At 42.8% G+C, this 27,616-nt stretch overlaps 1 protein-coding gene across 12 annotated transcripts; it reads right to left on the bottom strand.

The window, feature by feature from the left end:
- Nucleotides 1–80: 80 nt before the first annotated feature.
- Nucleotides 81–27,026, bottom strand: sun1b (Sad1 and UNC84 domain containing 1b). Of its 12 annotated transcripts, none has more exons than XM_076751673.1 (23): nt 23,707–23,953; nt 20,932–21,029; nt 11,090–11,278; nt 10,515–10,774; nt 9,556–9,819; nt 9,255–9,389; nt 8,706–8,834; nt 7,903–7,986; nt 6,874–6,984; nt 6,608–6,727; nt 6,382–6,475; nt 5,816–5,874; nt 5,239–5,441; nt 4,725–5,000; nt 4,545–4,637; nt 3,959–4,050; nt 3,678–3,822; nt 3,274–3,588; nt 3,075–3,159; nt 2,579–2,694; nt 2,235–2,402; nt 2,045–2,137; nt 81–1,953 (listed from the first exon to the last, which is right to left on the bottom strand). In XM_076751673.1, exons 2-23 carry the CDS (start codon nt 21,012–21,014, stop codon nt 1,837–1,839), a joined length of 3,231 nt encoding a protein of 1,076 aa, XP_076607788.1. In that variant the 5' UTR covers nt 21,015–21,029; nt 23,707–23,953; the 3' UTR covers nt 81–1,836. The 12 variants fall into 12 exon arrangements, with proteins under 12 accessions (XP_076607788.1, XP_076607792.1, XP_076607791.1 ...); XM_076751677.1 differs by lacking the exon at nt 23,707–23,953 and adding an exon at nt 21,464–21,825; XM_076751676.1 differs by lacking the exons at nt 20,932–21,029; nt 23,707–23,953 and adding an exon at nt 26,849–27,026.
- Between the last annotated feature and the right edge of the window lie 590 nt (nt 27,027–27,616).

The raw sequence follows: 27,616 nt of genomic DNA, 5'->3' as shown, positions 1-27,616 counted from the left end.
CAACCAAACACAACAAAATTGCATCATAGAAAACATTTTTGATTGAAGTTTTGATTGAGATGAAAATAATCTTAGTCTTAAATTGTGATTATGTTATTCAGAGAAGTTTTTCAAAATTAAAGTCTTTATTGGAACATATTCCAAAGCAGTTAAGTCATCTCATGACTGAACAAAAATAGCCATTTATCTTAAAAAAAAGTCCCAAGATGGTTCCAAAATGCACTGAACAGCTTTTGACAAAATATACATTGCAGTAACTCATATCTTGCAGTCACTAATTGACTTGTTAATAAATAAGATTGTGAACAAAACATTTTATACATAACATTTTAGACTTCCCCATGTTTGCACCTAAAATTGATGACTACACCCCTGCCCCCATTTCTTTTAAACAAATCGTGAAAACCCGTGCCACAAATATTTCTCTAACAAGTCGTTGCAGTGCATTCTTTGACATCATCAATAACCCCCCTAAAACAAAACAGAAAAAAAAAAACAAGCAAAACAACACGATGTAGAAATAATGGTAGTAATACAATAATAGTTATGATAATAACAGGATGATTCTTTATAACGCAACACTGATAAAAGCAGATATTATAAAGGACCAGCTATCAACAATGAAATATACAGATTACATTCCTTCAGGGGTTTAGAATAGAGGGAGCCATGAGAGGAGGACGTTTAGAACTGAGCAAGTGGGAGACAGAGTCCCTTCTTGCTAGAAACAGAAGGGAAAAAAAACAAAAATCACACTTGTCTAGAGGAGTAATTATATTATTTAGCTTTCAACATTGATTGGTAATTTCAGACCCAGGCACAGGACTCAAAGCTTCAGAGAGGACACACTCATATGTAAATCCATGATGCATGTAACAGGTCAGGAGCATGGTTTGAGAAGAGTCACACGCTAGAATGTATCCTGGAGTCCATCCTTAACCGTACACGTTTTGTCTGATGTACGTAGTGAAGAGCCTCCTGGTACTCTGAACACACAGAGCTCAGGTCAGTGGTTATATAGTGTTGCTGTGAAGTTAAAGGATGATTTGCATCAAAGCCTCCGCTTGACAAAACATTCAGAGCCAGTCCATAGGCAGCATGTTCAGTTCCAAAGGAAAACAAATCTTAGTTATGGCTGTGTGGATGCATGATGCCGAGCCTTGAACGTAGTGAACCTTTCATGTCCAGTGTACACCCGCTGTGAGTGTGGTCCAGTCCTGCAGGCTGCGCAAACAGCTCAGTTAAAGTCACTGCAGAGACTTGACGGCAACGAGGGGGTGATGTGCCTGGACAGCGTCGCAGGCAAACGTGCAGTGGCTTTGATCCTGATAACGGCAGACTAACAGGAAATCAAAGTTCAATAGAGATGGTCAAGAAACACAAACTAAATCAGACTGAAATGCAGTGTGTGAGGAAATGTTGGAGATGAGTCTGTAATCCCCCATTTTCCACTGTACAAGTGGAAGGTGCTGAGGGGGGGATGGATTTGTCCGCTCAGTGGAGTCTTCCACCCTGATGGGCTGATTCAGTGCAAGAGACCTTTTACGAAAAGGGGACTTGGAGTTTTAGCTTCTTCCGTGGCTCCATTCTTCCTCTGCGACCGCCGACAGTCCTCATGCAGACTTTCCTGTGATTCTTTCAATATTACAAAACACATGTTCAAGATTCATTCCAGACACGTTCCTTTGACCATCCTCCACTTTTGCTTTCCTCCGGTCTTTCATACAAAAACGTCCACAAAGTACAGCCGAGTCCCCTCCGTTCTTAACAGGTTGGTGAGAGCTATGTACAGATAGTGTGATATGTCATATATGAGCTTTAATGTTAGTGGTTGGTTCACTGAGGCCGAGGTTCTCCGTGGACTCGGAAGCGATACATGCAGGTGTATTCTGGATGGCCCCAGTTAGAAAGGACCCGCACCTCAATGATCTGGAAGGTTTTGTCATTCTGCTCCTGAAAGTGAAGAGGACAAACATTCAGAACAGGCCATCGAACAGAGAAGTGATCTTTACTCTTCTAACAGGTTGGAAGTGTCTTAGGTTACCATAACAGGAAAGGTTTGCAGCGACTCCCCATCTTCCTGGTATGTGTAGTGCCCCAGCAGCTTCCCTTCTTCCTGGTACTCATCATCTAGACCCTACACAAACAAAACATCAGGGAAAACACTCTCACTCATGCTTGTGTTGGATTCACAAATGTCCAGTTGTACGGCTTTATGTTTGCGTGTTTCTTACAAAAACGGTGAAGTTGCGTGGGGCGCTGGTGATGTTTCCAGTTGGGGACAGAGCCTTGGGGATGTGCTCCACGCAGAAGGAGGTGGGCAGGATCCTCAGGGACAACCGGATCACCAGGTAGCCCTGAGAGCCTTTGAACGCCCAGCAGTTACCTGGGTACACATCAGGCTGAGAGAAATCCAATATGAGCAGCGTGAACAGGAGGAAGAACTGGAGCTAGAAAAGCTGTTTCAATGTTCACACGGACACCTCGCTTTGATTTTAAGACAGACTTGAAAAACTGTGAACCTATTCTTTAGCTAACTTCACAGTGAAAGTGACATTTGTGTCACAGTGAGGCTCACCTGGATGACAACACGTGGAGATTGGGAGAAGTACCAGAGCGGCAGGCCAAACAGACTCATGAGGGCCGTCTTGGTCTCATATGTCTCCGAGCAGCGAGTACTGAGGATGCTGCCACCTGAGCACACACAGAGGTGAAGAGGAATTTGATATGTAGCCTGTTTTGATGGTGCAAGTAGAGACAAACAGGAAATTTGGGGAAAGAGAGGGTGTTGAAAATCAAACCAGGGATGTTGGGATTAACTCCTCAACATCCCAATGCCCATGTTATCATGTAGGTCAACACACATGAAAATGGAGTCTGAGATTCTGCCGTTAATACCCTGTTGTCCTCGAGCCTGGCTAATGCCTGCACCCTCGTTACGTAAGAGACATACATTAGAGTACAGCACTGCGTTATGGAGCAGCTATCTTGCTAATCCCTGCAGGGTTAACTACAGACTTGCAGAAAGGCTCAGGATGGACAGAACTGATACCAATGTGAGGCTTCCTTCCTACCTCCAGACTCCAGGGCGTAGTCCACCTGGCCTGTTCGATCCTGGGAGTAGAGCCTCAAAGCGTTTTGGACAATCAGCTTCACTTGCTGGGGTAGAGACCAAAACACAAGAATTGCAAATTAAACAAGAGCCTAAAACACACGACAGACAAACTCTTGATCTAACAGAGCTCTGCTCAGATCATGTGACTGATTCATTACCTCTTCTGTCAGTCCCTCTGTGGCAGCAGTGTGCTGGACTGTCCCGGTTACTGTCTGAACAAGGGTCTTGGCTTGGGACTCGGCCTCACCCAGGGTTTGGGCCCGGTGCAGCTCCATCTGCAGCGACACGTTTCTCAGGATGCTCATCTCCAGGGAGGCCAGTGAGGCCTGCAGATCGGGCGTGCTAACGTAGCGCTGGGACAGCCAGTGGATCAGAGACTCAGGCACCGCTCCCTCCTCCTCTCCTGTCCCACCACTGCCGAAGAACAGAGCCTGCAACTCCTTACGCACCTGGGAGGACACCTGGGCTGATATCTGGAACATTAAAACAGAAAATCTAATCAATAAAGAAACGTCAATATTACTGTAAAGCCAAAACAGGAGTCAACATTTGTGTTACTTACCGATTCCTGCAGTGCGTCCAGCTGCTCACACTTGCCCTTGCATCCCAAAACACCCTGCAGGTCCTGTCTGACTTTGCCCAGCTCTGCCTCAAGTCTCTGCACCTCCACTAGCAGAGCATCATGGTCCTCCTGCTTCACACCCACACTGAGTGAAAGACACATACGTGAGCTGCCAAAATCTTCACAAAATGTAAATAGCAGAGTAAAAAAATATGAGTAAAAATCAGTAAACGTGTGGATTTGAAGGTCTGATTTCTTGTTTTGGTTTGGTTTTTTCTTACCTGACAGGAACTGTGTCTGCTGCTGAAGTGACAACCTCTCGCTCTCTTTCTCGCCTCTCGTGCTCAAACTGCTGCTGCTTCTGTTGCACCTCCTACAACACATGTATTCTCTTAGAACCAGCTCTGCCTTCATACCTGTTTAAGCCTGTCAGGATATTATTTTTAATACTGTTCTTTCTACAGCTTTAAGAGTGCCACCATTTCATCTCCTGCCAACAGTTTTTTGCCAGTTAATAATTAGACTCCACGCTTTGCATGACTTGACAGGTGCTGAGTATTGTTAATGTTTACCACTTGACCTGTACTCTTAGATTCTGTACTTTGTTATGGATTATAGTCTTGTGCTTGCTTGCTTATATGATTTGCTTTAATTTACAAATTTAGCTGCTTTAATGATTTATGTTTTACAGCTAATTCAACATTATCTCCGAGGACAGTAAATGACAATTACAAATTGGCACGAGTGTGTGATTAGCCTGTAAAATGCCAAAAATGTAAGATAAATAAGCCATCTTGCAACATTTTCACATGCATTCTGCAGGCATGTTTTCAAGGTGTTTCCTTCGTGGAACAGCAGTGAATCTACCTCAGTTTTAGCCGCCAGAACGTTGAGCAGCAATTGTAAATCAGCCAGCCGTGTTGCCTGTCTCTCTTGGTGTTGTTTCTGCTGCTCTGCACTCTGCATGGAGCATGAAAAAGACAAAATGAGAAACACTTGAAGCAAAGCATCACTCTGGTAGCTTCACACTTATCCTCATCTCCCTACCTGTGCTTGTTGTGCCCTCTCCTGCTCCAGCTCTCCCCGTAACACCCCCAGTCTCTGCTCCAGCAGGGAGGACACCCACAGTCCCAGGGTCTCCCTGTCGGTCTGAGTGTGGAGCTGCTCCCTCAGGGTGCCGTAGAGACCCAAGATGTCCTCGTGACGCTGCTCCTGCTTCTGGTCACCATGCTGGACTCGCTCCCACAGCAGGGCTAGTTGCCGCTCTAATCGTTCCAGTCGCTCTAAGTCCACACCAGAGACTGCCATAGGAGGAAGCGCTGGCTGAGGATGAAGAAGTGAACAAAGACAAAACAAGTTACAATTTTGTGGCGACTCCCTGGACGGCCCTGCCTTGCACCAGAGACACAAAGTCATCATTCATCTCTGAAATACACAGTGTCTGTGTGCAGCTGACCACAGGAAAAAACAACAACATACATCATGTAATAATTTATACACACATTTGCAATCACTCAGTGCTTTCTGATTATGCTTTCATTGCTTTATCGCTGTATCTTACTGGTGCCTGTGAGACTGGGGTGGCTGGGGTTTGCTCCACTGGAGACTCTGGTGCAGGGACGGGAACAGACGCAGGAACAGAAGCAGATGCTGGCACCAGGTTAGACAGGAGGGTGAAGGGAGAGGCAGGACGCCACTCGGTTAGGTTTATGGCTGGGAGGTAGGCGAGCAGGGCAGCAGTGGACGGACCCCACAACCATAAAGCTGCATGTAAGACGAAAAAGGTACCAAAGGTTGAACCACACTCGCATCATAAACTCACAATTTGTGGATAAACTTTGTTATAACCATTCAGAGATGTCAGGATTCACAGAGGTATGGAGCAGTTCATCCAGTACCCCAATCCATAAATTGTTTTGTTGCTGTGTAAGTGTGCGTGAGCCGTGCTGAACCACAGAATGGAATAACTTCCAACCAGCCAAGAGAGGCAGACCTGAATCTGGTTCTGTTCTCTGGGGATGTGTACTGGTTAAGACATCTATTGCTTCACTACAGACTGATTTTTCTCTATATGTGCTCACTAAATGGGTTACACCTGTGATAAAAGAAGAGGGTGCAGCGTGTTCTTATAGACTCACCGAGGAGGAGCAAAAGGGGCAAAAGGAACAGCAGGAGCCTCCAGAGTTTGGGAAGGCATCTGAAACACAGAGTCACACACAGTCAGATACATGTACAACCGACAGGAGCACATGCTGTTAATCCGAAGACACCAGGACCTTTATGGAAAATGTTAAAACTCCTCAAAAGATAACTGATAAATGACAGAAAAATGTCAACTATGACTTCTTGAAAAGCTCAATGACAACATTTTTTTGTTGTTTTGTTTTGAGCCATCTACTTTTTAATGACTTTGCAGAAAATCATCCATTTTGAATATTTAAACCTAGAGTAACTGATTTTTTTTGGCCACTTGGGGGCAGCGGAAGCAACACAACAATGACATAATATCACAGTGAGGAGTTAGTAAGGCGGATTTGTTAGGAAACAGTTGCTTATTTACACATCCAGCAGTTAAGGAGCAACATTTGCATTCATGTGGAGTTGTATTTCTGGTCATCTGATGAATATAAGTCCAATATTCCTTGACAGTGCTGTCATAAACATATCAAAAATAGCTGGTAGATAATAGGGGGTGGGCTCTTACCGTGTCAGGAAGAAGACGTTGAGGACAGACATGAGAGACACCAGCTGGTACCATCCTGTTGCAAGAAACCACAGAAGTGCCCGGCCTGCCTTCACTGGGCAGATTGAAATAAAAAACAAAAACACACACACACACACAGACCAAGAATGAGAACACAATCAGACCATGTTGCTAAAGAAAGAAAGAGAGCATATTCCAAAGAAGAGGAGAAAAAAGCTCCACCAACCTGGAGCTGCCAAGAGCATCCAGAACAGCGAGAGCAGTCTCTGCACCACTGTCCCGGCTCCGGAGCCCAGCGCTTTGCCTGCTCTCACCACGCAGTAACCTGGCTGGAGGAGGCAGTAACCTGGAGGACAGGGTGACAGAGGGACATACTTAAACTGATTAACTGCAGCATGAGTGGTCTATCCCTACAAAGAGGTTATGTTGGAAACTATCCTTGTAACAGTATATCTATGGGCTGTCATCAACATAAGGGAAGTGCTGGTCAACCTGTGTAAGCTAGGACGCTCCACAGTGCCCCCACCAGGCGTCGAGGCCTGGAGGACTGTGTGAGGAGGACGGTGTGTGTCTCGGAGTGCTGCTTCCCTTTACAGTCATCACCTGTGTGCGTCACAACGATGGACAGCAGGCGAACGGAAAAGAACAGAAAAACAAAGGATGTGTGAATGAATGAAATGAAGATGGCTTACAAGCATAAGAACTAAAGTAATAAGATTATAAAAACAACCAGAGCAACGGAAATTAATATATAAATGAATCAGCAACATGAAAAACATATGCATATGATTTAAAAAAAAAAAAGTACAAGTGGGCCACTTATATGCAGTGTACTGTGTGTGATGACAACATGCACAGCTAAATGTATGACAGCACACCTTGTTGAACCCTCAAATGCCCCTGCAGTCATTCTCATTATCTTCTGACAGAAAAATGCTTTTATTTTACTTTCACTTCATCCTAACTCTCTTATTTTGATTTTTAGCTTGATTTTACAACTGTGTGGCTGAATGGACTTCACCATTCAAACCTCGCTAATGACCCAAAATGCTGATTGTCAGCTGGGTGAAGCTGCATTGCTGTATGAGTGTTGATTTCTTTTCTTTATTTCATATTTTTGTTTTCTTATACTTTCGTTTTAGCAATTTGTGTTTTTCATACGTTATTTATTTAATATAGGGAAAGATCTGCATCTGTTCAGCCTCAGTTTCTGCTAAAAACAAGGAGCTTGTTACAGGAAGTTTACTCATGTTTGGAATTGTCATCACTTATGTTACATTTTGGTGCTGAACTGGTCCCTTGAAATAGCTTTAGAGGACTGACTTGACAGAAAGAGAAGCAAATGGAGGTCACAACGGTCAACAGGCTGCTGACCAGTTCACACAACCTCTGCTCACTGGTCCTCACACAGGTCACGCATATAATTAACTCCGTCAATCACGGTTACCACCAGAAAATGTACCAAGTATAGAGAGAGCATGTGTGTGTGTGTGAGGTTTTTGTGTGAGTATGTCTGCTTACACAGTGAACCATTGAGATTAAGATGTGATGCATCTTCAGTCACCAGGTCCTTCACATTCATGCTTCCACAGAAACTTGAGTGAGCTGCAACATATATACAACACATTTATTTACATAACAAAACGATGTCGCGTGAGAAAATTGCGGCGGAATGAATGACGGATGACAAAGAAGAAGAGTTAAATGCACATTTTGCCAGTGTGACGGCAGCTCTACGTCTTCATGAAGAAAACGAGAATAGAGGTGCATGAAAACAGTGAAGGGGACACACGGTGATGACTGCTAGAGACAAGAGTGCAGAAATGTGGTGAAACCGAAGCTTCAGAGTTCATCCAATTCTTCAGCAGCTGTGAAAAGAACCAGCTTAAATCGGGAGCATACTAGAAATAAAACCAACCTTGGACAAATTGAGGCGGGAGTCAGGCTGTCTTTTCAGTTCTGCTAAAAGAGTTCATTTAAGTGCACATGTTCTCACAACCTCATGTGAACTAAAGGACTCCTATTAAAAAAAAAATGCAACTTATCATGTGATAGTTTTATTGGAAGTCAGGAAATGATGTTTTGGGGTGTTTAAATTTTGTTTCTAGTATACTTCCTCAGAAATAAAAGGTGTGAACGTGAAGGCTGGATGGAGAGAAATGACAAAGATGATCCTTCAACTACAAATGAGGCTTCTTTGTCCTTAAACACAGAAAGTAAGAGTTTTGAAAGGAGAGAAATGGTGACAAGAAGGTTTATTAATAGAGGAGCAGCAGAAGAGGTCACAAGCTGTGACCCTTGACCTTTGGAGTAATGGCTGGTACCTTGTTTTTCATAACCATTAGCCCTGTAGGCCATCACTCTGTGGAGAGTGGTCTGCTTAAACAGCCACAGTTGGGACAAGCTGGAGGACACTGCTCGTCTCATCGAGTCCGCAAACGATGCAAGGACACCTGGTGACACACCCACCCCCGTACAATCACTGTTAGTCACAACGCACAGTCCAGGCACAAATTAATACCGATATAAATGTGTGACAGGATGAGGAGGAAGTGAAAGTTAGAAACATCCCCTGAAGGTAACCTGAGAGAAAACCCACAGGAAGCCACGAAAAGCCCAATAAGAGGAAAGATAGTAAGGTTACATCTGAAATAGATCTAGACCATGACTCAGCCGGAAACATTAAGAGTGATGGCAAGATGCCTTATCAGCCAGGAACCAACAAGGAGTTGAAATTTCAAATCAGCAAAGAAGTCAATCTCTTCCTGAGCAGAGTGACTCAGGAAGAACTGCCACCGCCAAAGACAGGAAGGAGACGAAATACAGAATGATGGGTGATGGATGACAAGCAAAGAACGTCTCTTGTTGTATACCTTTTCCTGGAGGGCTCTTGGCCCTTGAACCCAGCCAGAGCACATTGTTGAAGAGCAGGGTGACTAAGGACACTATGGGGGCCAGGGCTCGTTTGCTGTAGCGCATACACGTGTTAGACATAGACACCAGGACACCTGGAGAGAGACACCACTACCAATTATATTCTTATTATCACAGCTTTATGAAGCTATGAACATACTGGACTGTCAGCACGTCCCAGCTCCGATCACTTCAATATGAGGAAGACCAGCAGTCTGCATTTCAAATGTGACACCTGAGTCCAACTCAACAGCTTCTCACCTGTCTTATTCCTTCGACTCCGGTCTCTGGAGTATATACTTGTGAAAGGCGAGGAGGAGGAGGAGAGGGCGTCTAACGAAGCTTCTGCAGCCTGAGATGATGATGATGATGATGATGAAGACCGTGTGATAAAGGAGTCCATCTTCTGAGAGTGTAAAGAGCAATCTTTGCAGATGTAACCATTGGCGAGCGAGGTGTGGGACTTTGACGCGCTGGCGCCGCCGTTGACACTTGATGAGCTGTGGTCAGCGTGGAAGCTCCTCCCTGAGGGAGAGCAGCATGTACACAGGTAAATAAAACCAGTTCATTTTTAAACACACAGCAAAACACTCACATGCATTTAGTATGAGTGGAAAAACATTACTAAGCACAGATGTTTTGCTTCACTTGGAGGGAATTCATTGACTTTGTTTACATGTTCACCAATTTTCCACTATTATTCCAAATATGACAAGGTTCCTACTTTTATAGGGCTCATGTAAACAGCATATTTCGCTTGGATATTCTGAATTGGGACTTACTTTGAATGCAGCATTTGCAGATTAAGACATGCGGGATATGATACACTATTTCAAGAAAAAGTATTATTATAAATGTGCTTGAAGTATAAAAGTACTCATTGTGCAACCAAAACGGGCTCTGACAGTGTTATATTTAATATTTTGTATTATTGGAATATTATTGCTGCAGTAGCATGTAAACCTCCCTGTTCTAATGTTCCATATCATTCAGGTTCATTCACTGTAACAACATGTTGAAAATAGTGACAATATAGGTCAGAACCTAAACTAGTATTTACCATTGAATTATTTTCTGCTGTTTCATTTGCTTCTGACATTATTCTAGCTTTGTGTTGTGTGCCCTGCGTAATGAAGTTCAATTAAAAATGCACAGATAACTTAATTTTACACAAGCATAATGGGTCATTTGCGACGGATTCTATATTTTCAATAACTGACCCAAGTGTCCATCCACAGAAGTAGAGGTGGTGGTGGTGGTGGTTGTGGTGACAGTGCGGTGTCTCAGGTGGGACTGGTCCATGAAGGAGGTGAGCAGAGAGGCATCGCATGCTGTGCTGCTTTCCTGTATGACGCTGCTGCTGTTGTTAACTGGGGTACTGACAGCTGAGAAGGAGAGGGTTTTCCTCGGTGTGGCAGCTTGGCTCAGGGATAAAGACAGGGTGCCTGAACCGGACTGCTGCTTTTTGCTCCGCAGTGTCCTGGGACAGCAAAGACAGGAAACACGAAGAAGAATGAGTTTTGTTGCATGTGTACGAGTGTGATCAAGGCATGTTTAGACCACTAGTTAGATATAATATGTACAGCAGAGTCTGTTCACTTAAGTGCACATTCACTGGGTTCCAGGTAGTAGGCAACAAAACAGGCACTTGACCTCTTGCAAATACCACAAGAGTGGGTATGAGCACATACCCATAGACTGAGGCTCAGACAGGCATAAAAAGATGACAACATTTACTGATTTACTCTCTAGAAAACTGACATGTGAGAGCATTAGTATCCATTACTAGTCTCACCGCGTCTCTTTCCTGGTGCTGGAGTAGCTGCTGCTGTGGCTCTGGGAGTAATCAGCTGCGCTGTCGCCGCCGTAGTGGCCAGCGCTGGTCTGCAGACGCAGGCTCCGCCGTGACATCCTGGGCGACTCGTATACGGCTGCAATCTTGTGCTCCCTCTCAAACTCTAATGCTGCTGTGGAGTAGCTGGAGCTGAGAGAGTGAGATGCAGGAGGGAGGAAAGAGGGACGAGTAGAACAGAAGGAACGGGAAAAGTGGGGAAGATCGAAAAGAAAAGGAATGCATGACGGTTAATTCCAAGGCGGGAAGTTTCTTATATCTGCTACATGGAAATTCGTTTGGAAACAACAAACAGTGGCTTTCAACCTCACTTCAATACTGAATAGAAATATCCTGCGCTTTTCCAGATGCATGTGTCATCCTCAGTCAGAGAAGCTTTCTTGTTTTTGAACAAAAACAAACAAAACACAGGGACAGACGGTCCGTTCAGAGAGCTGCTGCTCCCTGCAACTGGCAGTGGGCCTGACAGGAAGTGACTCACTCACAGGGGAGTGAGAAAACAAGACAAAAGAAACGGGACAATGTGTCTCTGCAAGACAAATTGGAAAAATGAGCCCGATAAACATCCCGAAGTATGCTAGTGGGTTGGAGAAAAAAAGTATTCTACACTCACTGCAGCCTAATGCCAAACGTAAGTGGAAACACACCATGAATGTTGTAAATTTTGCCTCTGCCGTGCAGCTGTGACTCACAGGGCCACACCCACCTGGCAGGGTAGGCACACAGTCATAGCCAACAGTCAGCCTTGACTAACAGGCAGCAGGGCAACGATTGCGAAATCCACAGGAACCACTACAGAAACTATGTCTATAATCCCTCCCATGGAAATGCCCTCTTTCTCTACAGTGGTAGAGCTGGTAAAGGTTTACTTAAAGCTTACTATGCTGGTACTGTGTGATCAATTCCAATCAGACAACCTGAACTGAAAGGACCATGTTGCACTTTCCTTGCAGGCTGTGTACTCTCCTCAGCATGTGGCTCAACTGGGTCAGGCAGAACTACTCCACAGACAGGCAGGGGAGGGTGGAGGAAGAGGAGGGGCGGAGCACTTTATCTGTCCCTGGAGGAGAGAGAATAAACTTCCTGCTTGACACTTAAGAAAGAGGGACCTTCCCTTTATAAACAAGAGCTGTTTGGCTTAAGGCACCTGAGTCCTGTCAGTGGTCCTTGCACAGAAGTGAGTATATCAAGGCAGAGACTGTAGACTGAGTAATATCAGCTGCATGTGTACATGTACTGTGCGTGTTGCTCTCTGGTCCTCCCACCGGCTATAAACCCTGAGGATTACACTCCCACTGAGAGCCAATTATGTGCTTTCATCCTCGCTCTGCCTCCTGCCTGCTGCTGCAACTGGCTTTTCTCAGAGCACATGACCAAGACAGCACCTCTCCGTCTGTATCCTGTTGGTCTGACACTGATCAGAGCTAGCTTCTACTATCAAGCATTTGCCAAGGAGAATGACTACACATGTACTAGTTATTTAGGACCACAGCCCTCGTTTACATGTGCGTTTATGTGGAATATCTGCTTTTTCTCTAAAAGCACAACACTACTCCATATTTGTTCCAACACTTGGAGATTATCATCATCTTTCTTTGACAGGACTCTCTCCTGATGTCAATCTGTCCTCTATAAATAAATAAATACATGGGAGTAGAAAACTGTGTCTCTCCTCATATACCTATGAGCCATCATTTACACCCTAAAAGAAATAAAATCTCACCCAGGCGGAACGCAAGAGGTACAATATCACACATCAGGCTTGCAAAATAATTTAAAAAACAGCGGCACAGTATGAATACAACACTGACATTAGTACTACCTGCAGCAGCTAATAACATTAGCAATACCAACTCACGCCACTTTCAAATACTACTTAAGTAACAGACAATAATAGTATATTGAAATTCATGTAAAACTGAGCTGTAAATGAACTGTTATCTACAAATACATCTGTGACAAACTCTAAACCATGTATCTCTATGTACTGAATTGCCTGAGAGCGAGAGGTACACAGCAGAGCGAGAGACCACACGAGGACAGTCGAGCGGAGAGGTGAAGTGAAGTCACTGTGGCTCCCTGCAGTAGACAACATGGGGACCCAGGAGGACACAGTGAAAGCAGAGGAGCGAAAAAACAGTGTGTCCCTAAATGCAGGAGGGCCAGAAATCAACAGAACAATCTACTTTCCATCACATGTTTCTATTCTGCTTGTCTCACTCAAACGTGAAATTCAAATGTTGGAAAACAGCTGCGGAGAGTGCAGAGCTCGTACTTGCTCTGAATTTCAAACTTTGTAGAAAAACAATTCATTCCAGTGGGCTGAATGTCTCAAAAACCAGTGAGTCCAGAGTTGAGTGAGAGCACTGCAAACAATATTTTATTGCCCTCACAGTTGCAATATACAGCTGCAGGGCTATTAAACTTAATATAGCTTGCCTCAAGGTGACATCCTGATCCAGAAATGAAAAACATTCACTGTGGCACGTCTTCATGTGCATTCAAACTTAGTTTATCATACCAGAACATAATGAATCAGGAATCATTGTTAATGCCCTGACTGAGCTCCTGGGTGGGGCAGGGTGTGTGTGAGAAAGCAAACAGACTCATCTGTCTGTGTAGCCTACAGCCAGACACAATCATTGATGTAACCTGTACCTGACAACTCATGAACAGAGATCTTGAACAACACACCCGCCAAGCCCCTATCCGGACTGTACAAATTAGAGTGTACATCCAGCTCAAGCTAAAACAATGTTTAAAAACTAGCAAGGGTTCAGATCCCAGCCCATCTCATCAGTGGCTGTAAACAGTGTTTAATTCGTTTGCAAACACTTTTCAGCTGTTCTCGGTATCCAAACTGATCTGTGTGCCGCTCTCTCCCAGGCGGCTCCCACGGCCTACATCAGTGATAAAAATAGAGACGCGAAAAAGACGCGGATGAAGAGACAGACATACAGTATTGAGAGAGAAGACACTTCCATCCTGACATTCAGCTTCCCGGAATCTCTCCTTACGTAACACTAAAGCTCTGATTCTCTTCCCACACTCAGTGGGCACAGCCGGATTTCTTACAAGGCACAACTACACAGAGCATTGCATCAGATAGGATCCTACATTTTAGCAGCTTATGTTTTGCTTTTGTGTTGTGAAGCACGTCTCATAATGCAGAGCAACATGAAACGAGCATGCAGGATGAGGTTCAAGGTTTGATGACCATCAGAAGATAATGCAAGACACTGCTATGATATATATGGCCCACAATAAATAGCAAAGATACAAATATACAAAAAGCTGTGAAATGATTAGTCCATTAATCAATATGTTTGCTCTCTTTCTTAGTCTTATGATCTCCGTCGCAACCATGGCAAAATGAAACTGCACACAAAAGTGCTATAACTTGGAGTGCAAAGGACAATGATTTTATTAAATGAATATGACTAGTCACTTTCGTCACCATAATGTCGGCAGCAAGGTAATCCAATAAAGGCATAAAATAATGAGGAAATAATAATCACAGCCTTAGGCTTATTGCTTAAGAGCAACCAGTTTTTTGGCTGCAGTGAAATATTATATTTGATAGGCTACATGCCAACAAATGTGGACTAATGCAGAATATTTTGAATTTTGGAAATGATTGCATTTATCCTTTTAATAGAATACCTTACAATCCTATGCAATACTTAGAATATTAGTGTAGTAGCTTAATCTTTATGTGTAACTGTGCACAAATGCAGGATGTAAATAGAATGACCAGACTTGCAAAAAATAAATAAATGAAAGCTGCAGTGTCAGGGCTGTATAAATCCAGCAAAGTGCCAAGTTGCATTCACATTCATGTCTCAAGGTCACAATTTCAAGGAGGACTCCCAAGATTATTAGAATGGGATGCACATACAAACAGATGGACAGACTGACAACATTATGCCTCCAGTCAGCAGCATAAAAAAACTGCAGCATTTGAATGTTGATTTAGAATTTGAATGTCAACACAATGAATAAAGCTTCGAACTATTCGGTGCAGCTCTGCAGACAATAACACACAATGTGAAAATGAAAATAAGATGAGTTTAGCAAAACAGGTTAGCTCTAAATCGCTTTTTATGCTAAGCATGATTAAAACATGATCTATGTCTGGCCCAAGAAAAATTAATATAACTTTAAGATGCACATGCACAGTGCAAATGGGATCAGATCTGCCAGATAGCCTCAGGATGGGCTGATTGAATCTAAGGCATTCATCCAGGTGTAAACGTGACTTGACAAATGTGTTCACATAACTGAGAAGGTATCTACCCGTGAGGCGGAGGCACCATCTCTTCACTGTCTGCTCTTAAGTAGCTCCTCAGGATATTATAACCTGGAGACAGCAAGAAACTAGATTTTTTTTGCAGCAGCATGAGGTTTAGATTAGCTGCCAAAAACACAGAGGCAAAACCGGCTTGTCATGATTTCCTTCAGATCTTTTCAGAGAGCCGCAGAAGACAAATGACAAAGAAAAAGTAATTCTAGTAAGATTGCTTCTGGTGAGTCTACACCTCCAGCGCCATGTTTGGTTTGCTGCCACTAAAGGGACTTGCCACCCACCCACCTTCTGCCTGCTTTGCATAGTGTATGCAAAAAAATGAGATCCCATCGCAAGGCATACAGTATGGACACTATGAGACATCAGGTTTACACGCAGGGACAATGATCTGGTTCTTTACCAACTACACAGCAGATGTGGTTTGCATTTGAACAAATCAAAAAAGACATCTGGATTCAAAAACACATTTGTGTTTGGTTCACTGGAGCAAATAGTTTGAAGTCAGAATAGCAATCAGAATAGTTTGGTTATTAGTTTAAGTTAATGATGGTGCTCCACTAATCACTTCATTGACTAATCGTTTCAGCTTTAATAACGTTATCCAAAAACTTGATTCCATAACTAAATAAATGCCAGTTTTTAAGAAAAACGAGACATTTAGTCTGTTCTCTTTGCTAGACTTCTATTACAAGTTCAGAAACTGATCACATAGTAGAACCTAATCTGCAGCTCTGGGATTGAAGTCAATTGCAGTGAGCTCAAAAGGTAACACACTTGTACCACAAAACCCTTATCAAAAAACACTGACTACCGTTTATGGTCTCCCTCACTCTCTCACATTAAGACACAGATTATAGAAACCAGGTGGGTTGTAAATCTCAGCCTAAAAACCACAAATGTGGTTACAAAGGCCTTGTCAAATGCTTGCCAGAAAGCCTATAACCTCTCTCACACTCACACGCACAAGAAAACAGAAAAAAGTTCTTGCAAGACGAGGGGGTGAGCTGTTCCCAATGAAATTCAGGAGGAACAAAAACAGACACTCTAAGTTGCTTGGAAACATTTGTTAGTTAGCCGTTATTGTGTGCTGTGTGTCTTTGGTAAGACGACTCAGAGACTCTTGTCCTACCATGTAACAGATTAACAGAACAAAATGTTAACACTTGCAAATGTTAAGTCAGACATCAGATCTGTAATCTTGTTTATTTTCCACGGACGAGTCTGCAGCTGCCATTTCATGAGAAGGAATTTGTTTGGTTGGCTCTTTAAACCAATCACAACTGGTAAATAAAGCTTTTCTCCCTCCTCTCTAACACACACAGCACAGGATGGGATATATGGGAGCAGTGCAAGCACAAGCAAATTTGAGGCAACCACACTCTTACTAAATCTCCATGTGTTGGATCCCTGCCAACAACAAATAATTTCAAACCTGGGATGCTTTCATTTGGCTGAAGGAAACTGAGTATTTTGCCACCCATTCCCAACAATTTATTTAAATCTCCACCCCGTGAAACTGCGGGAGCTGTGTTTACTAAAATTATACTCTCAATTTGTTTGCCTGAAATTCAGCTATGAGAGCCTCTGGAAATCCGTGGGGGAAAATAACACACAAGAGCAAAATCGTAGTACACTGCCTTCCTGTTTCCTCAGACCATTACAGAGTGGAGAAAGTCTTTTCCCCTGAGGTGCAGAGGCCTATATTTACCAGAGGTCAGGAATTGGTAGTCTGGGACAGAGCAAAGAGCCTTCAAATTTCCATTCCAACTATCTCCGGGTGGGCACAATTTGCCACCATGATTAAGATCATACAAGCCCACCCTCATTTTCCCTCCCACAGACAGCACTTTCCTTGTGCCCACTCTCTGTGGTGTCCCTCGCTCTCCACATTATAGCACTATAGCGTATCGTTTCATGTTGCCGCGGTTGCCAGAGAGACCACTCAAACAGCTTCCCTGGCTTGAGAGAGACTGTGATAAGTAGCAGAGGCTAAACATGTACCATTTACCAACAGACAGACGCTGTAGCACACAAGCCTGGCTCATACGGACACAGAAATGCTTCTAACGGCTTAAGATCACAACATACGCTTAAATGCATGCGAGGAGTTCCTGAATAGACCTTTCCAGTGTAGTATTAAGCATATGAAAAGTGCAACAGTTCTAGAAATATCTGTGCTGCTGTGAGTTTAACTTTGAAAAGGAATAAAACTCCAGCTGCTGTCATTTGCTTAGCACTTGACCAGTGATGCATAAACTGAAATACACCCGTACCAGATGTCAAAACAACTGTGACAGTAGGATGAACAACAAACGCCCAACTGGCACTCAGTGAACAGAGCTTTAGTTGCATTCCCAAGGCTCGTCTTCCAAAGCATGACTTGCATGCACAAATGTCACAGCACCAAATGTATTTTATATGCACTCTCAGATTTATGTTAAAGTCAGTTTGTTTTAATGCTTTGAACGTTTTCTACCTTGTATCATTCGTACAATTTTTCAATCGTTTACATGAATTATCTGCTGCTGCTGATCACAGAAAGCCACGTATGGGGGGGGTTGGTTAAAAAAGCACTCCAACCAGCCAGAGGCCCCACTGACCCACTTCCACCATCATAAAATATGAAGGTCAATACAATACACAGCACACGCGACTGCTTTCAGTGGGGAGATGGGCTGATTCACTCTGTCTTTCAAGAGGTGGAACAGTTCACTGTGAACCTCATAGTAAAAAGAGCCACTGTACCACCTTCCATCTGAGATGCAAATCGCAAAGCTTTATTGATGCAGTACTTCTCTAATTTGCAGGCCAGTGACCAATGAAGGTGTATCAAAGACGTCTGTGTGTAAAAAGAACCAAAGGAAATATTATGAAGTTACACATCAATTCCAATTATATTATTTCTATCTATTCCACCACATCTCTCCACCCTTTCCTCCAGTTAACAAAAAATAGTTTTGTCTAAACAATAGCAACAATTAAATGTGATACCTATGATTACAACACAAAAACACAATGTCCCATATTAAAGGATTAGCTAAACTGATTGACATGATTTAAGATGTTGTCCAAACAAGACCATACTTACTACCAAACACTAGACATGCTACCAAAAGCAGGCTAGAAGAGAGTGTTGGGTGAAGCCTTGCAGTCTCCCTTCCTGCAAACACTGAATCAGTCCAGTAAAGAGCGAGACTGAGAGCTCAAAAACACCAATTCACGACCAAAAAACTTGCTCGGTTATAAATCTGTGAATGAAAGCATTTCCCTAATTGTGTTTACTGTATTCATTAAATCAACATGACTGTGTGCTTGGCTGGCCTCCTCTCTCTCTTTCTCCTGTACCATTCAATGTCGCTGCTCTTTTGAGTTGTGACAACAGATGGGCCAACGGTTTCTGTCACCTGACCCTGTCCGTCTCCACACTGCCCTCCTGTATTCGCTGGAGGCCACAGACACATACAACAGACACCCTCTGAGGTCTGAACACAATCAGCTGTCAGACTCTGATGGGCTGACTTTGAACTTTGGACAAGTAGCAAATACAATATTTACTCTCTGGTTATTCTGTTGTTTACTGAGAATTTACAGTAGGCTGAGTCAAAGGCATGTAACTGTCCTGTTAGCTGATGTAAACTTCATCAAGTTTATTTCTCAGGAGGGCTGAGAATCATTAGCCGCTCAGCTGCAGTTCACACAGGCTAATAAAAACCACAGATCTCTCGACTAGCTGGTCACAAAGCATAAACTATTAGTCTAATCCTGGGATCAGGGCCATGGTTGTGACTGTGAGGTTCATTAATAGCTCCTCAGCTGACCGCATTCAAAAGGAACATGATTAGCTTGTTCCAGCCTTTCAGTCTACCTGGCAGATTCCAGCAGGGTGTCAAACGAGCTTTTGTACATTCATCTTATTTTGCCTCAGTCCATAGTGTGACTCATAGGATGGGTATCAAGAGAGGATTTCACATTACTGCAAAGGACTTTTGGTGCCACAAAGCTGAACTGAAATCGCAGGAATGTTTAGGGTTTGTTCGATTCTTGTTTATCCATTTATCTGTACAACATCAGCATATAGGACATCTACATCTCAACATGAAAACACCAGGCTAATTCCCACTGTGCATAATCAATGCCATACTCACAACTTATGAGACAGAACTGCTGACATTTAAACATAGATTACAACAAATGCAACAGTCACATAAAGTGACATATAATTATCATGGCGGTCTGAACTTGTTCAGCTGGATGGGAAAGAGCTCAATGAAATGCATCTCTGCAAAACACGGCCGTAAACCTAATGAGGGGTCTTTGTTCGAACTCGATTTTTTTACAAGACATTTTCATACTTTTACTGAAATGTTGGTAGGCTTCTGCTTGTGCAATTACTCTTCGTTTCCCTAAAGTCAGAAAGCGAGTTAAGCACAGGGAAAGGTGATATTTCATTTCCTGACTTACACACCCAAATGCCTCTGTTCTGATAGCTACTGACATCAACGGTGACAGTACTTTAGACAGCAACATTCCTCCACATGCGCAGACCTTCGGTGAAGTGTCGACCACGCCTACGGTATGATTTGTAATGACGAGCTGGAGAAACAATGCATGGATGAGGAGCATGACAGGAGAGGTTGGTATTACAGGAATGGTGTGCGCTGTTTATCCAGAACTGACCATTAAGCCACTGACCCTTAAGCCGAAAAAAAGTTGACGCTTGCACCTTGACTCCACAACTTAGTAAAAGTATGTGCAGAGAAATCTGGGGTACATGCCATTTTTACCCTGTGCAAGCCTCCTCAATTCCCCACAAAGCATATAAACACACACCAACTGAATCATGAGGCTGAGTCATCAAAACCACAACCGCAGGATTTTTTTAGAGAGTAACTGACTTGCAAAACCTCTGAAAGTTAAAAAAACAAAACAATATAATCAAAAGTGCATACATTTAAATATTTCATGCTGTAATTGTGTTTGTAGCCAGTTTCCAGTCTAACTGGGAAAAGGGGCTCCACTATCAAAGCAAGCTGCACCCTAAAAACAACATACGCTCGTTGCTTTTAAGGTTTTTAAACAGGACACAGGAAACCAGAATGCAAGTAATGGATATAAAACAGCCTCTGAGATAAATTGGCTGCCAAGAAACTTTTGATTATATTACACTGTCACAATGACATGAGTAAACTGACAACCATTATTATAGCAGTGTCAAGGCTGATGGCCCTTAATAGCATAATATGCTAACAAGAGCAAGAGCAAATGGAATATGGAGTAGCTGGTTGACACTTCACTTTCAAAGCCTAAAAAACTGATTAAAATGCAACAGCAGGGTCTCAAGGACAATTTGGCTTCATTCAGAGTTAATTCTCTGAGCTGCGTGGAGTCACAAATGACAGGCAGAGTGTAACAGAAATGCCACAGGCCTGACTGTTTGATGCTGCAGCCAGCGTACCGCAGCACGGCACTGAAGTCTCACCTGAGAGAGTAGGTATAGCCGGTGTTCTCTGGAGCACACTGTGGCGGCGTGTATGTGTGCAGTTGGGAAAAATCCATGGTCATTCTTCTTTGTTTAGACTGCAACAGTCAGGATGCAAAGAATAGGACTCTTTAACCAAAGCTGACATGAAGGAGAGGGATAACAAGCACAAAGTAACTTCCAAACACACTCACAAAAAACGCATGCACTGCCTTGTTCAGCCTGTCTCTTGCAGAAAAATTTGTTCTGCTAATGAGCTCAAGTTTTGCCACTGAGAAAATGTATTTAAAAAACAGATTCAGGACCGCATCTACACATTAAATGCAATACAGCACTGGCAAATTTCCTGCCTCTTCCCAAATCAATTCTAGTGCTATTCACTGGGCTGCTCTCCAAGATAACATGACCACCGGTTACTGCTACGCTATAAAACCATGTCAGAAAGACCAGCGCAGGCAGGCCCTAATGAGAGCTGCAGGACATTCCTTTTCCCCAGGAACAACAATGCTACTGTGGAGGAGAGTTGGCCGACCTCTTCCTGCATGCTGGCTCTGGCCGGTTGTTGACGGACGCTACTGACGCCACTGAAGCTGTAATGAATGACTTGTCTCTTCTCTGGTCGGCAAAGCGGCGGCAAGCAACTGACAGGAATGGCTGCCAGAGACAAGACAGAGAGAACGACGATCCTCTCTCCTGTTGTATTAAGCAGACTCCTCACCAGGACAGCTACTCCTACAGTGACTTCTTGGGTATGCTCCACACACACAGGAAGAACAGTATTATGAAACCAAGTAAAACTGCAAGGGGTGGGGCTGAGTTTTAGGCAATGGGCGGGAAAAAAAACTGGTTTGAGGGTTGAGCTTCTCCCAGGGAAACCTGCATTGTATGAACAGGCTATGCAAATACTGTCACCATAACACAGTACGCCGTACAGCTGCCAGTTTATTAGGTACACCTAGCAAAAACTAATGCAGTCCAATGCAACAGTCCTGCAATAAGTGTTACGTCCATGAAGGTTATAACATTCAGTTTTTGTTGAAACTGCTGACTGAGATACTAATTCAACTCTACAGTCATGTCCTCTGCAAAGATGAATCTGAGAGGTTGTGAATGATTCATGCGGAGAGGAAAAACATTAACATGCCGATCTTTCCTTCTTTATGAAATGCTGGATATTTTCCACAGGTATTTAAAAGGCAACCATGTGAGAAGTTTAGGGGGATAATCTTTTTGGTGGAAATGCAAACCACTCAACTGAGACACCTGAAATGTGACATGGAGCCCCAAGTAGACAGTGATTTATGCATAAGGGTCCCCAATCAAAATTGTTGAGAACCACAGGGCTAAATAATAGAAACACCTCTTCATATAATGCAGTAAAATTCAACTCCATCCTCCAAAATGATCAGTAAGTTGAATTAAAACCTCTCTGAAACACTTTCAACAAAGACAGAACATTATAACCTTATGAAGGTCGGATTTATTGCAGGACTGTTGTATTAGACTGCAGAAGTTTTAGCTAGGTGTACCTAATGAAACTGCCAACTGAGTTGCCATGCAGCATACCGCTCTATCCATGTGGCCAAAACCTCCTCATATATCCTGAGGAAGAAGGAAACTCCTGCTCCAACTTCTGCTCAGCTATTCCATCAAACAGAGATCATGTGTAGCTGGAGCGGCAAATAAAACAGATGGCTTTTCCTAAAATCCACCACCAAAATCTCAACTCATAATCTTAATCACGTTTCAAATCCCCATCCAAGTCTCCGAGCCGAAAAGAGGGATAAACGGAAACAAATATCCAAAAGCCAAGGGACTACTTTAATTCAGCCAGGCTTACTTACTTTATTTATTTATTTATTTTTGACTAGCCAAGTGGTGCAATGAATCATGATGCAAGCCCTGAATGTGGGTCCTACAAAACCAAACGCCAAACCTCCTGCAGCACATCAACTGTGCCTCACCTGTGACAGCTGAGGATGAGGGATGGCATGGTGTAAGCTCACCTTTACTCTTATCAGTTTAAGTAAAGAGCAAAATACATCCTGCACTTTATATCTGTGCATGTGACTAAATCGTTTCAGAAAAATGATGGCATTTAATCCTTGAGCTCACAAATCAGGCGACAGGTTCAACATAACAGACCAAGTTGCCACACACACACACACACACACAGAGAGAGACCTGAACTACGCCACCTTTCCACAGTGCTGCATTTCTACTCACACGTTTGTTTTGCTAGCTTCTTTACGCAAACCACCTGCGACGAAGAGGGCGAACTACGAGTTTTGAGACTCGTCCTACTGTCAAAACAGTGTTCAGAGCGGAGCCGTTTCAAACACACACTGAGTTTAATAATAACTGCAGATAGCGTCCGGCCAAATGACATATAAGCCCAGTTACATGCTCATATTGCACAGTGCTAAATTTAGACGCCATGTATTTAAACAACGCCGTCACTCAGCTCTGACTTACAGGCTTGTGCAACGACGCACTATTCCCATTTCTCACCGTACAGGATCATTTAACATTTCCCAGTAAAAACACGCACTCGGCTGCCACTCTTTATGGTGGATAACATTTAACAGTTCATGTCGCAGATGTGTACAAATCAGACCAGAAAGTAAGGCCTGAGATTGCGTTAGTTGTCGGTAAAGGAGCTCAGCAAGGACAAAATAGACGTGGAGAAAACGAAATGGCACATTCATTACAGAAAACTGCAGCTATATGTAATATATTGGATGTTAGTTACAGGCTAATAGCATGTCAACTTGCCCGCGTGGTTAGGGTCCATGTATGTTGATATTCTTTAGGAGCGTAATCCAAAGGAAACAGATCTTCACATCACTGTCACGGAAGATGCGGAAACTTCTGGCAGCATCCCGACAAACAGGATCTCAAAGGTTATTTATTACTGCGCTTCCGCAGACCATTAACGTTATCCTCTAGTTTAAAAAAACACAAAAGTTTGCAAGTAGCCTCTGAATGTTATGCTAGTGCACAACAAGCAGATTTCCAAAATGGCTTCCCGGGCTAACAAAGCCAGAAGGATCGCTGTCTAGCTGATCCTCCCACTCCCAGGCCGTCTATTGTCGGCCGGGGCGCACACTTTAAATCTATTGGAGGAAAGCAGCACTGGTGCAACGGCATGCCCGGGACTGCAGCTGGGGGTCTGTGCATTCACAGGGATCACACTATTGTTTAAGTTGACATTGAACCCTGGAGGCGATCTAAACTGAAACTGAAGTCCCTGGATCGCATCACATCTGCCACCAAAACAACCTTAACAGACATTCACGATCGCATGAATGATCGATGGTATTATAACAACAATAATATTAATAATATCAACACGTGTAACTTTTATTTATGTGTGTATAATTAATATCATAAAAATAATGTGGAAAATAGATTTCTAGCAACTAATGTTAGTTTTTGCTCTCCTTTATCAGGTAAATAAGTCATTGCTATATTCTGCCACATTTACTGCAAATGCAGGGACGAGTCAGGACTTTTAATACCCTCCGAACACAAAAAAGAAAAATGCCCTACATGACCATGTACATAATGGTTAAGTTTCAGTGGTGGAATATACACTGCTCCCCTCGTTCCCTAAAAAAATAGATGAATGGCCTCATTGCTTGCTATACTCCATGTACTTAATGCCATATTCAGCACTGAAACAGAGTTGCTATAACTTATCATTAGACTGCAGTAAGAGGGGAAGGTGGCATCAGCATTGTTGAATTGTTACTACAAACACTAATGCAACCGGGGGAAAAAATCATTACGTCATTAGTTTACATACAAAACATACAATCATCTTTCTAAATGTAATGCATTATCATGAGTTTGCCCACATGCGTTTTCAGTCGTGTTTGATTAGACCTACTGTGTGAAGTCATCATGTACTAATAAGAATGATAAAGTTGGACGTTGTCCTACAACAAACTAACAGGCAAGTCCCCAGAGTCAAAAAAAGAAAGTCTTATCTTGCTATGCAGAATAATAACTTATGGGTAAAAACTATCACCTTGTGTATATAAGGTAAAAAATATATATCTTTCAGAATCTTGGAGGCTCCAAAATGCAACACTCTGAAAGGGGTAATTGTGCATAGTGAGCACTACTTCTTATAGTACAGTATAGTAAGTACATTTTGCTTGTAATAGTTTTCACATTTTCATGAGTAGAATTTCAAATGCAGGACCTTCTGTGGTATTGCTGCTTTTACAAATTATCTTCCAACACCAACAAAAACACGTTGTCACTGTCTGATATTAGAAAAAGATGAAAAACAGCATAGTTATACTATCATATGTGTTGACAGGGGGGTGGTATAACATTATGGATTATAGTCAAAGTCCAACAATATGCAAGCAAATGAATCCTGACCCGCAGCTCAACAGATGAAGCAGGAAATGTTCCACAGGGATATATAAAACATTACCGATAACTAAAGCTGGATCCCGTGATTGTACTGATGAGAGCATAAAAGGTTGTGGACACAGCGCCATCTGCTGGACAACAGTCTACGCACTTCATTTAGATGGACTTTGAGGTCCAATCTCACTGCGACCTTTAGACAGCAACAGCAGAGGTGGGCTATCCCTCTGCCAAAGACTTAACAACATGGCTGATCACACCCCATCTCAGCCTAGATAAGACCTCATATAGATGTGTTTCAGGTGAGCGACACGCAGTGGTGGAAGAGCTTTTGCTTAAAATAACAAAAGTATCCTCAGCAAAATAGCTCTTAACTGGAATCATGAGTCAATTCATTAATGACAGGCAGAATTCTGCTGCTGTAGCTGGTCAAAGTGAAGCTGTGAAGCTGTTCTCACTACTTTAGTTACTAAGTCCAAAGGAGAGGAGTCTGGCTCCTCCAATAGGTCACAAGATAAGTCTGAGGTGTTGTGAAATGATTAAGCTCTGCTTCAAAACTCTGTGGTCATTTTGGGGACACTCTCTCTCTTCCTGTGTATGTGTGTGTGTGTGTGTGTGTGTGTGTGTGTGTGTGTGTATTGCTGTCTCTCAAATTGTTATTCAAACGAAACCCTGAGAGATGTTTATGGGGGAAATTTGTGGAACTGCTACCAACTGAGTGATATGCAACAAGACCAGGAGCCCCAACAGCACTGCTTCCCTGTAAGGGGCCACAAGACAAAAGGTTGGAAACCAGCAGTTTAATCTTGAATGTATTTTACAGCTTATTATATGTGTTTAGTGTAACATATCAAACTGCAAAGTTACTGGTAACGAGCTACCTATAGTAAGATTAATGTAATGGAGCATTAAGTACAATGTTTCCCTCTGAATTGCTGTGAAGTAGAAGTACAAAGCAGGAGAAAATGTTAACTCAAATACTTATTTTCCACCACTGGCTTCTTTTTCAAGCCATAACTCCAGCCCTGTGTGCCTGCAGCAGCCTTGGACCAGGAGAAACACCATGCTCATGCTTGTCACAGACAAACAAAAACCACTTTGTTTAGTAAAACAAGCCAGTAGTTACTGCTGCACAACAAAATATATAGCCTTCAAAAATGCGACTGTGTGACAAAATTAAACGGAGAAGGAAGTGTACAAGAAATTAGCCTAGCCCCCTGCTAGCTAGGTCCAACGGCACTGGTCAGGAAAAACAAAAGCCGAAGTCAGTCTCTAAGCCTCTTTATGGGCTTCTTCTTCTCCTTCTGCTTTTTCTTCTTCTTTTTTTTTTAATCAGTAAAACCTAAAATAAGACGGAGACACAAGGACGGCACAACACGTGTCCTCAAATATACTGCACCACAGCAAAACGTTGTGGATACCATCAGCACACCAAAGACTGGAGATAACTTGTAGCCTCTCATGACAGTTCATGATAGCACATGTGAAATTCATTTACATAATTAACAACACAGAAGTTCAGACTACTCACATGTTGAGTCTGACTGCGTATTATTGAAGGTACACGCTGGGGGAACTCCTTCTGGTTTATTTTGTAGTTTCTTCCATCAAGTTCCTTAAAGCTTCTCCAGCAGTTGTACATTTGCTCCCCTGAAAAGAGGACCTTGCTCTAACGTTCGCCTTTCCCGCACACGGTCATATTTTCCGTTGCAACGGAGGCGTCACAAGCGTCAATCCTTATATGGTAAAAATGACCATATATGGGATCTGTCAAAACGTCTTGAAAATGGCTTTCGATATAAAACAGCGTCACTTAGTGGCCGTTAACAGAACAGCAAGTAATAATGAATTAATTTATAATAAGGATTAAAAACTACCACCACTACCATTAGTACCGCTACTATTACTACTGCTACTACTACTACTACTACTAATAATAATAATAATAATAATAATAATAATAATAGCAATGATAATAATAACTTGACAAGAAGCTACTCCTGCCTTTTTGCAAAATAATCTTTTCAGTTCTACATTTGCTGTTCAAAATATTTATTCATTGAGCTTGTCCTTTTCCCCCTCCCATTGCTAAAAATACTGTATCTCTTGTATTATTTTATATATTAGACGCCTGTTCAAAGACCAGTAACAACTCAATCTGTGTGTGATAGCTTTAAACAGTCAGAGAAAAACCTGAAAAACTGGACCCCTGTCATTTGTGGAATGATGGTGATGTGATCCCATTGTCCTCAAAATCACATGACACCATTATGTGAACGGAAAGATGATTTAGCCTGAG

The sequence above is a fragment of the Chaetodon auriga genome, chromosome 16, assembly GCF_051107435.1.
Source record: "Chaetodon auriga isolate fChaAug3 chromosome 16, fChaAug3.hap1, whole genome shotgun sequence".
Classification (NCBI taxonomy): domain Eukaryota; kingdom Metazoa; phylum Chordata; class Actinopteri; order Chaetodontiformes; family Chaetodontidae; genus Chaetodon; species Chaetodon auriga.
Note: the sequence above shows the minus strand (reverse complement) of the source record. Positions and strands in the feature narration are given on the sequence as shown.